The sequence below is a fragment of the Lytechinus variegatus genome, chromosome 6, assembly GCF_018143015.1.
Source record: "Lytechinus variegatus isolate NC3 chromosome 6, Lvar_3.0, whole genome shotgun sequence".
In the NCBI taxonomy this organism is placed as follows: Eukaryota; Metazoa; Echinodermata; class Echinoidea; order Temnopleuroida; family Toxopneustidae; genus Lytechinus; species Lytechinus variegatus.
Genome location: NC_054745.1, coordinates 42025363 through 42040400, shown reverse-complemented (window position 1 = coordinate 42040400; position 15038 = coordinate 42025363). Strand labels below are relative to the sequence as shown.

Sequence of the window (15038 nt, the reverse complement as noted above, 5' to 3'; positions counted from 1 at the left end):
ATGGTCTAAGTTCATTGACCCTAAATGACCTTTGACCTTGGTCATGTGACATGAAACTTTAATAGGATGTTCAGTAATACTTGATTAACCTTATGGCCAAGTTTCATGAACTAGGTCCATATACTTTCTAAGTTATGATGTCATTTCAAAAACTTAACCTCAGGTTAAGATTTGATGTTGACGCCGCCGCCGCCGCCGCCGCCGCCGCCGTCGCCGCCGCCGTCGGAAAAGCGGCGCCTATAGTCTCACTCTGCTTCGCAGGTGAGACAAAAACAATCTAAGGATACCAACCAAATTACACTTATTCTAAGGACATTATTCCAAAGGACACCAACCCCAAGGACAGCAACACTAGTCATATCAAATCAATGATACCCACACAAAGGACACCACTTCAATTGCCCTTCCTAAATGCACCCACCCCAATGATACCAACTAAAGGACTCCAATACCACATAACACCAGCCCCAAGGACATCCAAAAAGAGTAGCTCAAGGCCGTACCCCTTCAACTCACCACATTGGAGCTCATCTGAATAGTCCCCGCAATCATCAGAGTAGTCACAAACCAGATTCATGCTGATACACGCTCTATTGGAACATCTAAACTGTCCCACTTCACAAGATGTCTTAGGTTCTGGGAAGCCACACATGATCATCTCAACGGAACGGACGGCTATGACACCTCTGTCAGAAGCATAGTCAAGCATTCCTAGGAAATTCATCTGTCAAGTGAAGAAAGACAATAATGTGGATTTATCATGCCACCTTGCCAATTAAAAGTCAGAGCTGCATCTTTCCTACAGAGAATAATAATATTAATAATAATAATATATAGCGTTTAATAAATCAGAACAACGTGTTTAAGCGCTTTACAGATATATAATTTCCCCGGTCATTAGATTAAATAAGTCATTCCTGTACACAATGTGTGCACATCCGCCACTCCCTGGGTAGTATTCCAGTCAGTCATTGGTGAGGTGCAAACAGTACTGGACAAGCTACAATGACTTTCATATTCTACCAGGGTGCTACTTCATGAAGCTGTTTGTAAGTTCAGAGCGACTTTAAGAACAACTGGTGATCATTTCTTATGTGCCAAACCATCGCCAATGAATATAAAATTTACCACAAGAAAGGATCACCAGTGGTTCTTAAAGTCCCTCTTAACCTCCGAAAAGCTTTATGAAACACCCAACGGGTAGCCATTTAGCATCTGGGTCGAGAGTGGCAAAGAGACCACGGTGGGATTCGAACACACAACCATCTGTTTACAAGACAAAGTCAGAACCAAATCCCAATCGGCATATTTTAACAGTGATTCAACTATTTTCCAAACTTGAAGTTTGTTATGAGTGTGTTAAGTTAGATAGTTTTTAATGAGGAAACAGCACTACACTGAAAATGTTTTCAACATTTCTAGCATATTTCCTCTTTCCAACCATATCATATATGTCATTGCTAGCATTCTGGATTAAGAAGAAATAAATTGTATATCCTACAAGAAAAAAAGAACCTCTCAAAGAAAATAAATACATTACTTGAAAGGGTCTTCTTATTCTCTGGACAGTAAAGATCGCTCGTTCCCAGTTACCAGACATTGGAATAGCAGCTCTATACATGACGGTCTCTTCTGCTGGTGATGTCTTATAGGTCACAACTATATCATCTATAGGTAATCAATAACAATAGCAGAGGTATTAATTGTTACCATTGGTAAATTTAAATAAGAGTCTGCTGATGTTTAAGGTAAATGCTACTTTTGGTAACCATATCAAAATGAGTTCGTATAGAATCCAATGAAATGACCACCAAAGTGTCTATTTGTATAATAAAACGCATGTGCCAAAGGATTCTGGAAGAAATTGTGTAATTGCTGAGAAATCAGCAAATAAGCACAGGATTCGGGTAGACGGTCGGGCCCGACGCTCTAAGCAATAATTATACATTGTCCTACGTGCGCTTATCTGTGTTGGGGATCTTCGGTGTGAACATTTTTCAGCGTAGATTTCAAGATTTCACAAAGTTCAGTTAATGTAACTGTACCAGATCTAGATCCTCGATGATATACTGACAATTAAGCCTTGTTTTACAGACTTTCTCATGAAATCTGTGTTTACAGCAACTACTGTAATTTCTCTTTAATGGGGAAACTTGAAGTCAAACATACAAAGTGCAAGCCCAGAATGTAATTTTTTGATTGGTTTAAAATCTTTTTGGTTAAATATCATGTAACATTTGAAAGTAAGGCCCATATTCTGAACTTGAGTTGTGGTTTAACTATGGAGAGCCAAATGGGGCACAAATCCCTAACTAACTCATAGGACACCCAAATTGTTAATTGTTGAAAAGAAAAGCAAAACCTAATTTTCATTCCCTTCTTTCCTTCATTTAGATGAAGTCTAGATCAGGGGGCTGTTTCATGAAGCTGTTTGTAAGTTAAGAGCAACTTTAGGAACAACTGGTGATCCTTTCTTATGCGCTTAACCTTCGCCTATGAATATACAATTTACCACAAGAAAGGATTACAAGTCGTTCTTAAAATCACTCTTAACTTACGAACAGCTTTATGAAACGGCTAACAGCTTATGAAACACACACCTGAATATCTTGTTACTGAAGGACGTGACAGGATTACGCAGCATTTTCAAAAGTTTGCTTCTGTTATCTAACTTCTATGAACCTGTAATTGTTCCTTGTGAATTAGTTTTGAGTACCCATTAAAAATATAAATAAAAAGAACCTCTTTTTGCAATATTTACCTGCACCATCAAGGTAATACCAGAAGCGAACAAAGCAGCTAGAACCTGTCTCCTGGATCCACGGGCTAACCAACCGAGGATAGTCCGCTCCGGCAAGTTGGTCTGCCGTCCTATCAACCACCATGAAGGTAGAATTGGGAGCTGGAGGCGGTAGGGGAAGATTGGGAGGAGGGGTGGCTGGAACTCCGGCTCCCTGGCGTATCCATGGCAACAGCCCTGTGAAGTTGCTGGTGTATCCGCACTGGTCATCGTCAAAGAAGCAGGTACCTGGATAGATGAAGTGATAATGTTAAAGGTCAAGTCCACCTCAGAAAAATGTTGATTTGAATCAATAGAGAAGAATCAGACAAGCACAATGCTGAAAATTTCATCAAAATCAGATGTAAAATAAGAAATTTAGGACATTTCAAAAATTCGCTTATTTTTAACAAAATAGATTTATGAACGAGCCAGTTACATCCAAATGAGAGAGTCGATAATGTCACTCACTCACTATTTCTTTTGTTTTTTTATTGTTTGAATTATACAATATTTCACTTTTTACGAATTTGATGATTAGGACCTCCTTGCCTGAAGCTCAAAATGTTAAAATAATGGAATTCCACGTGTTCAGGGAGGAATGAAACTTCATTTCACATGACAATGACGAGAAAATCAAAATATTTCATATTTCATATAATAAAATACAAAAGAAATAGTGAGTGAGTGATGTCTTCAGTTCCCTCATTTGCATACCGACCGAGATGTGCATATAACTGTTTTGTGAAATGAAGCAAAACTTTAAAATGTCATAACTTTCTTATTTTACATCCGATTTTGATGAAATTTTCAGTGTTATGCTTGTTGAATTTTTCTCTTTTTATTCAAATCAAGTTTTTGTTGGGGTGGACTTGTCCTTTAAGTTTACTAGTAACATCCAGAGAAAATGGCATCTCATGCCTTCAGCATTTATGTGGGAGAAGAATAATAATGATGGCTGGTTGTAGAGCAGTTAATAACTGAAGTGGCTAGACTGGGTCGATTTTTAGTATATTTAGAGTATCACTCTAATTAGTTTTACATATCATTATCAGTTATTTCCCTATTATTATTGCCACTATCATTAATATTAAAATCATAATCATTATCACTACTATTACATGTATATGGGCCCCGTCTTACAAAAATTTATAATTGATTTGATCAATTTTAAGTATATGGAAATCCATCAATGTCATGATTTTTTTAGGAAATTAGATTTATGTCCTTTGAAAACAAAGAAAAGCATACTGAATTGTCAAGAAAACAGTGAATGTATGAATATACATGTACATCATTTCTAGAAAATATTTTGAACATGTATTTTAGATGTTGATGTTGCTGGCTTTCCATAGTTGCAATTGATTGGATCAATTGGAACTCTTTGTAAGATGGGCCCAAGAAGTATCATTACTAAGTTATTACCTTTAGCAAGCAGTTGTAAAAAAGTGTGTCCAGGGGCCCGTTGCAGAAAGAGTTGCGTTTAAACGCAAGTCAAAAAATCAAGCGCAAGTCCCAAATGCGCGCTGTTGATTGGTTGAAAATCAAGTTGCGTATGATTTTTAGAGTTGCGATTGATTGCAATTCTTTCTTCAACGGGACCCAGGGCCCAATCTTACAAAGATTTACAATAAATCGGAACTCTATGGAAATCCATCAATGTCATAATTTTTTCTACGAAAAAAATTGCACAATGTCCTTTGTATGCAAAGAGAATCACAGTGAATTTTCAAGAAAAAAAATGAATAATATAATAATAACGGTATATTTCCCCAGGGTAGCCACTTCAGTTCCGAAAACTGTTCTCACAGCGGGCCCTGCTATGAATGCAAGAATATACATCATAACAAGATAATACTTTGAACAAACATGCATAATAGATGTTGATGTTGCTGGCCATCCATAGTTGTGATTGATTGGATCAATTGCAACTCTTTGTGAGACAGGCCCCAGAAGTATCACAAGCAGTCATAAAAAAGTGTGTCCAGAATATAACCTTGCCTAATCTACAAGAGAGGAAAGAGAGAACTTAACACTCACCGCAATTTGTTTCATCAGACCCGTCTGTACAATCTGATCTCATGTCACAGACCTTACTTGCATCTACCTTCTCATCTCCTGTTAGGCAGGTGAATGGTGGTGGAGGGGTAGTATCAGCACTACAAGCACCATTGAATAGATACAGGTCATCGATGGCAATATCACATGCAGCTGCATCACCATGAACTCCCTCTATCATCATCTGTCAGGAGCAAAGAAAATGTGAGGTTAGACATATATGAAGCAATAAAGGTGGCTGAGCTGAATCAATAAGCCAGTTCGTAGTTCCTTTCTACGCATGATCAAAAGATTCTACGCATGATCAGAGGAAGGTCCTTTGTACTAATGTGACATGGTGGTCTAAAATCTAAGAGATACATGTACTGTAAGCACCAACTTTGATGTCTTGAACTTGAACTTGGTCTGTTCCTGGTCTATTCAATTCCTTCATCCTGCTATGCAAGGCAAGCTTACGTAATATCTTGCTTTGAAATCTGCCTATCATAACCAGAGATGCTCGGCGGGTCGCAAGCCGAGCACATCCCCCAAACCCACTGTGTCGTCCGGCACAGCGATATATAGAGCTCACACCGAATTTTGACAAATTATCATGGCGACAATGACCCTAGCATGCAGGTCCCCCAAGTCCATCAACCAGCCAAGTGTGGTTGAAAAGTGACTTATGGTTGCAGAGAAAGAGTCTTGCATGTGAACTTCAACGTGGACCTGAAAATGACCTTTGACCTTACCATGTGACCTCTGACTGCAGCATAACATGCAGGTCCCTCAAGTCCATCTACAATCCAAGTTTGGTTGAAAAGTGACTTACGGTTGCGGAATTAGGTGTCATAAGAGAGTCTTGCATGTAAATTTGTACGTTGACCTGAAAATGACCTTTGACCTTACCATGTGACCTCTGACTGCAGCATAACATGCACGTACCCCAAATCCATCTACAATCCAAGTTTGGTTGAAAAGTGTCTTATGGTTGCAGAGTTAGGTGTCATAAGAGAGTCTTGCATGTAAACTTTAACGTTGACCTGAAAATGACCTATGACCTTACCATGTGACCCTCGACTGCAGCATAAGATACATATCCCCCAAGTCCATCTACCATCAAAGTTTGGTTGAAAAGTGACATACGGTTGCGGAGGTAGGTGTCACAAGAGAGTCTTGCATGTAAACTTTAATGTTGACCTGAAAATGGCCTTTGACCTTATCATGTGATCTCCGACTGCAGCATAACATGCAGATCCCCCAAGTCCATCTACCATCCTAGACTTTGCCAAATGGTTCCTGACTTCCGAGAAACACATAATTAACAGCCCCAAACAAAATGTCTCCAGCAACTAGCTAGGTTTATACTAAACTGTGGCATTAGCCAACTTACTCTATACTGCTTTCCGACACTAAATGTGAGTAGTCTTAAGTTCCAACCATCAGCTTCACCAGTGAAAGACCAGATTATGTTCGTCTGATATGCAGTTTCCCAGGCAACCTAATATACAGAAGGAAGAATTGATGAAAGAAAAAACTCACAAATAAAACTAATAAAAGACCGAAAATAATCTAAACAGGTGCTTGAGATGCATCTCCACCAAATGGTGGATGTTGAAACGGATTCGCTAGGATTTTATGCAACAGCAAATATCCCATTTTTTACTCATGCAATTATATCTACGTGTATATCATTGTTATTACATTATGATAATCATATTTATACCATTTGATGTTATGGTATTTTATGGAATGGAATTACAAATTAAGTGTGTTTCAGAATACATGTCCGCTGTGCCTTTATTTTGATGTTACTCCTCAGGGATAAGCCTGAGAGATTGGTCATCATGCAGAGTTGAAAATAGTTAAAAGAAACATGGCCAACTTACTGTTAGCTTGTTCTTGCTGCCTGGGCATTTCATATGATACCAGAGACTGAAGCAGACAAAGTCCTCTTGAGGATCTATGCTAGAAGACTCCAGTCTAGCTCTGGTCCCATGTGAACCTAGAGCTGAATCAATATACATGTACCAACCAGAGAGGGAGCCTGTCGTGTGATCAAACTGAGGTCCTGTCCCCTGGTTGCCTGTAGAACCACTGTGTCGTAGCCAATCAATCTCATCCGCATTCTGAGTGTTCGTCCAATCACAGGTGTCAATTTCAAAGTCACATGATCCTGACAGAGAAAAGTGAATTATAGGAATATTTAACTCTTAACATGCCACGCACACTACTAAGCCAATGCCACAGTGCTAATCCGATGCTAATCCCCTGTGCCAGCCACAAAACCCCCCTGTGCCACATTGATTTTGGGATCGCGAGTCGTATTCACTCCTTCCAATAGTCATGATTACAATTGCTTGTAACTCTCTAACGATTAGTTTATCCACAAAATATTGTGTAGTAAAGTTGTAGGAAATTTCATACCCCTTATAATGATGTCCTCATTATGTGGATTGGTTATTATCTTTACCGCTAAAATATGAGTTGTATCAAGACATAGTTCCATTTTGTGGAGTGTTTTGTATGGATCAAAAACCTAGGTCTCTTCTCTCTCAGAGGCGGAGCCATATCTTGTAAAAAATGCAGAAATACTCGAAAAAGTCGAATGTAAACCGCGTGAGTAAGTTTATCTGTCAGAAAGCAGAGTTCACACTGCACACAATAGTGCTAATTACGGCGTGCATGCGATGCGCAATACAATGCAAAACGGCGTAACAATGATTGTTATTCCGAATGTGCGCAGTCATGCACGAAGCAGGCGAGGGTATGAAACAATGCAAGCACAAAGCAATCAATAGTAGGCGTGCGAGCACGAGTGTGGCATGTTATAGTAGGATACGTAGCGTGCACGAAGCACTCAATGAGTTAATGGTGTCCTATTCCGATGATATGAAAAGCATCCAAGATCGAGGGTGACACCATGCACTGTCTGTTATTTCATAGGTTTTCATATCAGTTAATAACATTTTGTAATTGATCTGTATATTTCCTATTAATGTTTGCTATTCAGATTCTTGATTATAATAACCAGCATAAACTACATGAACATCTAAGCCTTTAAAAATAATAAGCATCAAAGTGCATAATATCTACAATACAAATATAACAAGAGATAAATAAGAAAGCAATAAGTATAGTCAGAAAGTATGTTTTTAAAAGTCGCAAAAATCAATATGTAGTTTGATGATGTTTCATTCCTTAGATTTACTTTAAACAGTTAGTGTGTGATCACTGGTTTTTGTAAGGATCTTGATAATATTAGCAACAATCCTAAAATATATGGAGAGACCTGTGAGTCATAGTGATTCAGTTTGCTTTTTTTAATCCATGTTTCGTTGTTCGAAATAGACATGAAATGCAATACTCCAAAAATTTGCTTTTCCTAATTGATCATGGGCCCGACATCCGCTGAGCAGTGTCAAATCGACGAGGCTCTATCTTTAATCTTTTAACGCCAAACAGGGAAAGCAGCAACTTCCATCTTTTGACGTCTTTTGAGCTGATGCCCAGGTTTTGAACCCCCGACCTCCCTGTTGTGAGACAGATGCTCTACCAACTGAGCCAACACACCTTCCATGCACATGTAACAACAAACAAATAATAATAATGATGATAATGGAATGGCAAGTAAAATCATACTAACAACAATCCAAATACAAGTATGTCCTACCTAGCCGTCCAGTGCACCGTTGATCTTTGACATAGATATCATCAAGAGCAGCAAAGACACCTGGAATAGCTTTCTTGATAACCAGTTTGAATGTAAACACATTGTCATTGCTGGATGGCACTTCTATTGAAGCTTTCCTCCAAAGACCACTCGTTGGATCCTTCAAGATGTGAAAATTAATGAAATTTTATTGGTTTTCTTCTTATACAGTGCGTCCCAGAAAAAAGAAAACAGATTCCCATGTCTTTTAATTCAAAGGCAAAGGAACTATGATATTTCATTTACATAATCACATAATTAAATTATTTTTCTTTATTCTGATACCTAATACATGTATTAGACAAACACTTTAGGCATTAATGAGCAAGACAAGTTTGAAAATTCAATTTCAAAACCAGGTTGCCCAGAAAAATTGGACAGGATTGGTTCGTGATACGACAACCGTGCATATTCCATGATTGGCTCATTAGCATTTTTTTGTGTTCTTTGTTGAGCTTCTCTCACTGATCCCTGAAATAAGAGTGGATTCAGATTCACAAGTGAGTTTCTGTGTAAATCATTTCTGATACGCCTCAATACATGTATTTATAGTTTGTAAATCTGCTACGTATGAACGATTTGCTAAACTGTTGGTTTCAAATGAAAGATAACCTTTTGAATCTTCCCATGAGTATCATATGGTAAAAACATATTTAATAATTGTGAAATCTGTCTCTAAAAAAAGGTTTCCTTTTTTTGTTGGATGCACTGTATATCTAAATTTTCATGATTACATTCTTGTTAAACATGTGAACACAATGTTACCAAAAATGCCAACAGCATATCCATTATCCATTTATGTTTGAGGTAGGATGAAGGAGCACTGTTGATTGTATAGCTCAGGTTGTTATGAAATAGCATAGGGGGGGCAGATGTATTGATTGCACGATTATGACTAAAATTGATCCACACATCATCCATGATTTAATTTTTAAATTTATTTATAATTTAATTCATCCCATCATATTTCCTAATTATTATATGTTTATTTTATCAGTACAAGTCTTGAATTTTATATTTTACTGTCCATTTGCTTTGTTCTTTTGCAGTTTCCCATTTCATGTTCATTTTTTTATACATGTACTGTAATTATCCTTATACAATCTTAGCCCTTTTCTAAAATCTTTCTTGCATCTTGCTATGTGTCTTTGTTTCCTTGTTTGTTTGTTTTTAATGTATTTTTGATGTTTTTTGTGTATGCTCAATGTATTTTAATGGACGTGAATAAATAAATGAAATGAAATGATGTAATCTCCAAAACTGTTTACACCCCAAATATAATGAACATTCATGTGGCCATAAAAGTGTAAATGACTATAACTCTCAATTTAGGATCTCTTGTGGGAATTTTTGCAGGAACTTATACGTCACCAAGGTGCCTATATACACAACTGATTAGGCAACATGCCAAATATCTGTGACACATATTTTAGTAATTAATTCATTGCAGCTTTCCCATTCTTTTCTCAATGAAGAAATGTTGGAAACTTGAAATGAGAAACTACTTGCAAGATTCCCGTAGGAAAAGCGTGGCTAAGCATGGCTTTGACTCTTGTAAAGGTGTCATGTCATATAGGTGGAAGTGCCATGGTGTAGCGGTTCTGACTCTCGCCTTGTAATCAAAGGGTCGTGTGTTCGAGTCCCACTATGGCCTAGTGCCCCTTGGCAAGGCGTCAATCCACACTTTGCCACTCTCACCCAGGTGCTAATTGGGTACCGGTAGGAAACAACCGTCATTGTGGTTGGTTTAGCAAGTGTGCACCGAACAGGATGCTTAAAATGCTATGAATCCAGTGACCAGGTAATAATAATTGTGAAGTGCTTTGAACAGTCGTAGATATAAAGCCAATTGTTATCATTATCATATCATCTTACCTTAAAAGATGTTGAAACCCCTGTTGGTAGGATAGCCCCTAAGGCATCTATTTGGTAGGCTGCTACAGTCAGCTCTCCAAAGTCATCTAAAAAATATTACACAAATGTGTAAAGTGAGCAATATGAGGAACACAAACTGAACAAACACAAAATTACACATATAAATGTACCAGCACAATAAAATATGGAATACTAGAAATAATAAAACATATCATCTTTTGGCAAGGCATCAATCCATACTCTTTCCAGGTCAGTGCTAAATGCTGCCTGGCATGATGTGAAAGTCAATGTAGCTTGCCAAGTGCAGTGAGCACCTGACATAGTGACTGGCTGGAAATACTCCCCAGGGAGTGGAGGATGTGTAATCATTTTGTATGCAGTGACTGACTGAATCCCATGACCAGGAAAACAATAATCTGTAAGTGTGGAGATACGTACAATGTATGTGTCGTAAGCAACTTATAAATACCCACATCATTACAAATGTATGATTGATCTTGATACAGTCTACATAATCTCATTCATCTACATGTATATTCAACACAAATGCATTCACACTACATATACTACCACTGACGTGCTAGACCTTAATTATGTTTTCATTTGAAATAACCAGTGAAAAACACATCCAACTTATATCCCTTCCTTGAATAATCTACATGTAGTCCCACTTATACAAATTCATGTCACCTACCGCTAATCATGTACCAGAACTCAGTGCACCTGAAGCCGCTCAGAGGATTGGGATATATGGATGAGAGTAAGGTTCCACTAGCGTCAACTTCTGAAAGCTGGTCTGTCGTGATTCGCATGTAATATCCTGAAAATAAAAAATGGTTACAGAATCATTTTTTGTGATCACATAGCTCAAATCCAATCAGACAGTTATTTTTTTATCATTATGTAAACAGAGAGAAGGATTTACGACTAGCAGGCAGATATGAACAAGTGATGATACGACCTCCCATCTATTGGTGCCATGAGCCTAATTACATCAGGAGGGCTCAAGATATTCGTTCAACCCAACCCATTCAAATTTTTTTCATTTTGATGTTGCCGATTGACAAAATTGTATGAATATGATTCAAAATCTAACACTGATTCTAGAAATGGTAACTACTGAACTTCCTTCGCCCGAATTCGGAAGATAAATAAGTGACTTGGAACTATTTTTTTGACTGGCGGACTAATTAGGGCTATTTTACTGTTTCAGTTGATGAATTTGATCCATTCATAGTTATCTTCATAAATGGCGATTTATTTTTAAAATGAGCTGGCTACGGTACCCTTTCCTGGTCAGATATGGAATGCCAGATATATATCCTATCCAATGGTAGTAAACATTCCAACCTCTAATTTCACATTTATTTTTTATGAATTTTTCAAAAGTGCCATTTTAACACACAAGTCTATGGGGAATGTTTTACGCGCGTGACACCTATAGGTGCCATGAGCCTAATTACATCAGGAGGGCTCAAGATATTCGTTCGACCCAACCCATTCGAATTTTTTTCAATTTGATGTTGCTGATTGACAAAACTGTATGAATATGATTCAAAATCTAACACTGATTCTAGAAATGGTAACTACTGAACTTCCTTCGCCCGAATTCGGAAGATAAATAAGTGACTTGGAACTATTTTTTTGACTGGCGGACTAATTAGGGCTATTTTACTGTTTCAGTTGATGAATTTGATCCATTCATAGTTATCTTCATAAATGGCGATTTATTTTTAAAATGAGCTGGCTACGGTACCCTTACCTGGTCAGATATGGAATGCAAGATATATATCCTATCCAATGGTAGTAAACATTCCAACCTCTAATTTCACATTTATTCTTTATGAATTTTTCAAAAGTGCCATTTTAACTCACAAGTCTATGGGGAATGTTTTACGTGCGTGACACCTGTTAGAATATGTGTCGCTGTCATCACTATCAATATTGTAATCATCATTTTCATCTATCATCCTCATTTCATTTTATTACAATCATCATTTTCGTCATTGTTATCATCATCAACTTCATCTTTATCATCATCTTCATTATCATTATCACCACCATCATCTACATCATATTCATTTTATTATCATTACCATAATCATCATTAATAGAATCATTATCATCAACATTAATGTCATCTTAGAGTTATTTTTGTCATCCATTATCATCATCATCATCACTACCTTAATCATCATTATCATCAACATCAAATTCACCTTTAACTTCATCATTTCATTATCCTCACAATGTTGATCAGAATCACCTTCATGGTTATCATTAACATCAAAATCATTTATATCATCCTCCTTTTCATCATCACTATCATCATCATCATCATCATCATCAACTTCATCATCAACATCACCATCATCATCATAATCATCATAATCATCATCACCATCACCATCATCATCATCATCATAATCATCAACATCATCTTCACCATCATCATCACCATCATCATCATCATCATAATCATCTTCACCACCATCATCATCATCACCATCATCACCATCAACACCACCAGCATCGCATCATCACCACCATCATCATTATTATCAACATCATGTTCACCACCATCGTCACCATATCATCATCATTTTACCACCACCATCATCATAATCCTCCTCCTCATCGTCATCATCACCATCAATTTATCATCATCATCATCATCACCATCATAATTATCATCCATTGAAATAATTAATACCATCTTGAGTGCCGGATGTATGATCATTTTGAGGTAGTGATTTAGGTGATGACATTCCATGATCTCTGACCCAGTCAAGCTCATCTGTGTCATCATTAGCATACCCACAGGCATCATCAGCCTGGAAATCACAGAATACTGCATGCCAAGACAAAAAACAAAATAATCGATTGGGTCATTTCATTCCAAGCATGGAAAATTAAGGGGAGCAAGCTAACCAACACTGTAGCGAGTGTTAATATATATCGTTTGAGGTAACTATAAAAAATGCAGAAAATAAATCAGCCTATAATTTCATTTGTATGAATAATCTGAAATGATATGAGAGAAAAAAATATTTGTTTTGCTTGGTAACAAAATTATTGCTGTGTGAATGTATTGAGTAGTGAATTAATGTTATCATTCGGTTCCGCTTATGCTGCTCATGTTGCATTGTTTGTAGGGAACTTATTATTCTTATCATTTGTTTGGCACTGCCTGTGTCTGGAAGGCCAAAAGCGAATGATCCGCAGGTCTCTAGATCCACCAGATAACAGATTGGGGAGTGCAGGTGGACCACTACACCAGGGTTACCCCCTTCTCTTATACGAATAGCGCAGTGGATTCTTAACAAAGGTGGTGACTCTCTTCTACACGGGGCTTCCATTTAACATCTTAACCGAAGGACAGGGTGTTTTTCACTCTAACATAACCTGCATCTATGGAACAGAGGAGAGACGTTTACACGCAATGCAGGCTTCCGTCATTCGCATCTTTACCGTCTGAGCCAGCTCTCTCTCAAAACTTGGCCAGATTTGAATAGATGAAAAGGTGAGGCGGTTCTTTAATAGATGCTGGTTCTTATGTGCTTTAATCCTTAGTCTTCTGGATCTTGAATGAATCTGGAATCCAGAAGACACATCTAAGAATAACAGATCAGTGAACTTGAACAGGATATAAGCAAAAAGCTCATTCAATTGACGTCCCTGATGTCAAAATTTCATGACATATATTTTCACATTCGTACAAAAAAATGGCACTGGCATCATTTAAAAAAAACAAATAAAAAGCACTGTTCAATACAAAGGGAACCTAAATTCATGTGAAAAAATAGCACAGGGTTAAAAAACAATTACTTGCTTGCAGTGAGAGTATTAATAATAAGTTGTAAAATACTTACATAAGGCAGGACAGTCACCATAGTTGAATTTAATGTCATCCACAGCGATATCACCTTGGTAACCATCTCGAGCCGTGCCTTCTAGGTAAACCTTAGGGTTGTTAGTGTCGGTAAAGAGGGCCACATGTCCCACCATCCAGTTATACCCTTGGTCGCCTGATTTAGTCCACACAACTGAGCCTTCTACTCGAATTGGGGGTGGGGGGGGAGGGTAGAGAACAAATATTTGATTTAATTATGCCTATTCAAGTACGCATCAAAATAATATGGGAAGAATAGGAAGAAGGGGATAGATCAAGGATTGAGAATTAGAATAAGAAGATGATAGTCAGGCGCAGATCCAGGGGGGGGGGGCACAGGGGGTATGTGCCCCCCTCCCATTTGAGAAGCTAAATTAAAAATTTGTAATGTAAAAATGCCATTAAAACAGAGGTGTGCCCCCTCTTTTGACATTGAAAACTTTTTTCTTTTCTTTGCTTGTCAAATTTTTCGGGTACAAAAGATCCTTAATTTGTGGTTGATAACGTATTTTTTTTTCTGGGGGGAGGGCAGGGGCTTGTCAAAATTTTCCTCTGAAAAATTTGCCCCCCCCCCCTCCCTTTTGGAAAATCCTGGATCCGCCCCTGATGATGGTGACAATTGAAGAAAATTGAATTGAAGGAGACAAAAGCAGATTTTTAGTCAAAAGGACCATGCCGTATATGTCCTACATCCATCCATTGTACACACCTGGCGCTGGCATTGCTTTGGTCTCCATTATAAC

At 37.7% G+C, this 15038-nt stretch overlaps 1 protein-coding gene across 1 annotated transcript in view; it reads right to left on the bottom strand.

The window, feature by feature from the left end:
* Positions 1-15038, bottom strand: part of LOC121417851 (MAM and LDL-receptor class A domain-containing protein 1-like) — a 66911-nt gene that overhangs the window by 23966 nt on the left and 27907 nt on the right. The window contains exons 22-33 of the mRNA XM_041611584.1: positions 14276-14458; positions 13841-14017; positions 13117-13254; positions 11098-11223; positions 10404-10489; positions 8490-8649; positions 6706-6992; positions 6210-6317; positions 4820-5021; positions 2762-3028; positions 1541-1668; positions 517-724 (exon numbers count right to left, since the gene is read on the bottom strand). Coding sequence (XP_041467518.1) covers positions 517-724; positions 1541-1668; positions 2762-3028; positions 4820-5021; positions 6210-6317; positions 6706-6992; positions 8490-8649; positions 10404-10489; positions 11098-11223; positions 13117-13254; positions 13841-14017; positions 14276-14458 — 2070 coding nt within the window. The remainder of the gene's footprint in view (positions 1-516; positions 725-1540; positions 1669-2761; positions 3029-4819; positions 5022-6209; positions 6318-6705; positions 6993-8489; positions 8650-10403; positions 10490-11097; positions 11224-13116; positions 13255-13840; positions 14018-14275; positions 14459-15038) is intronic.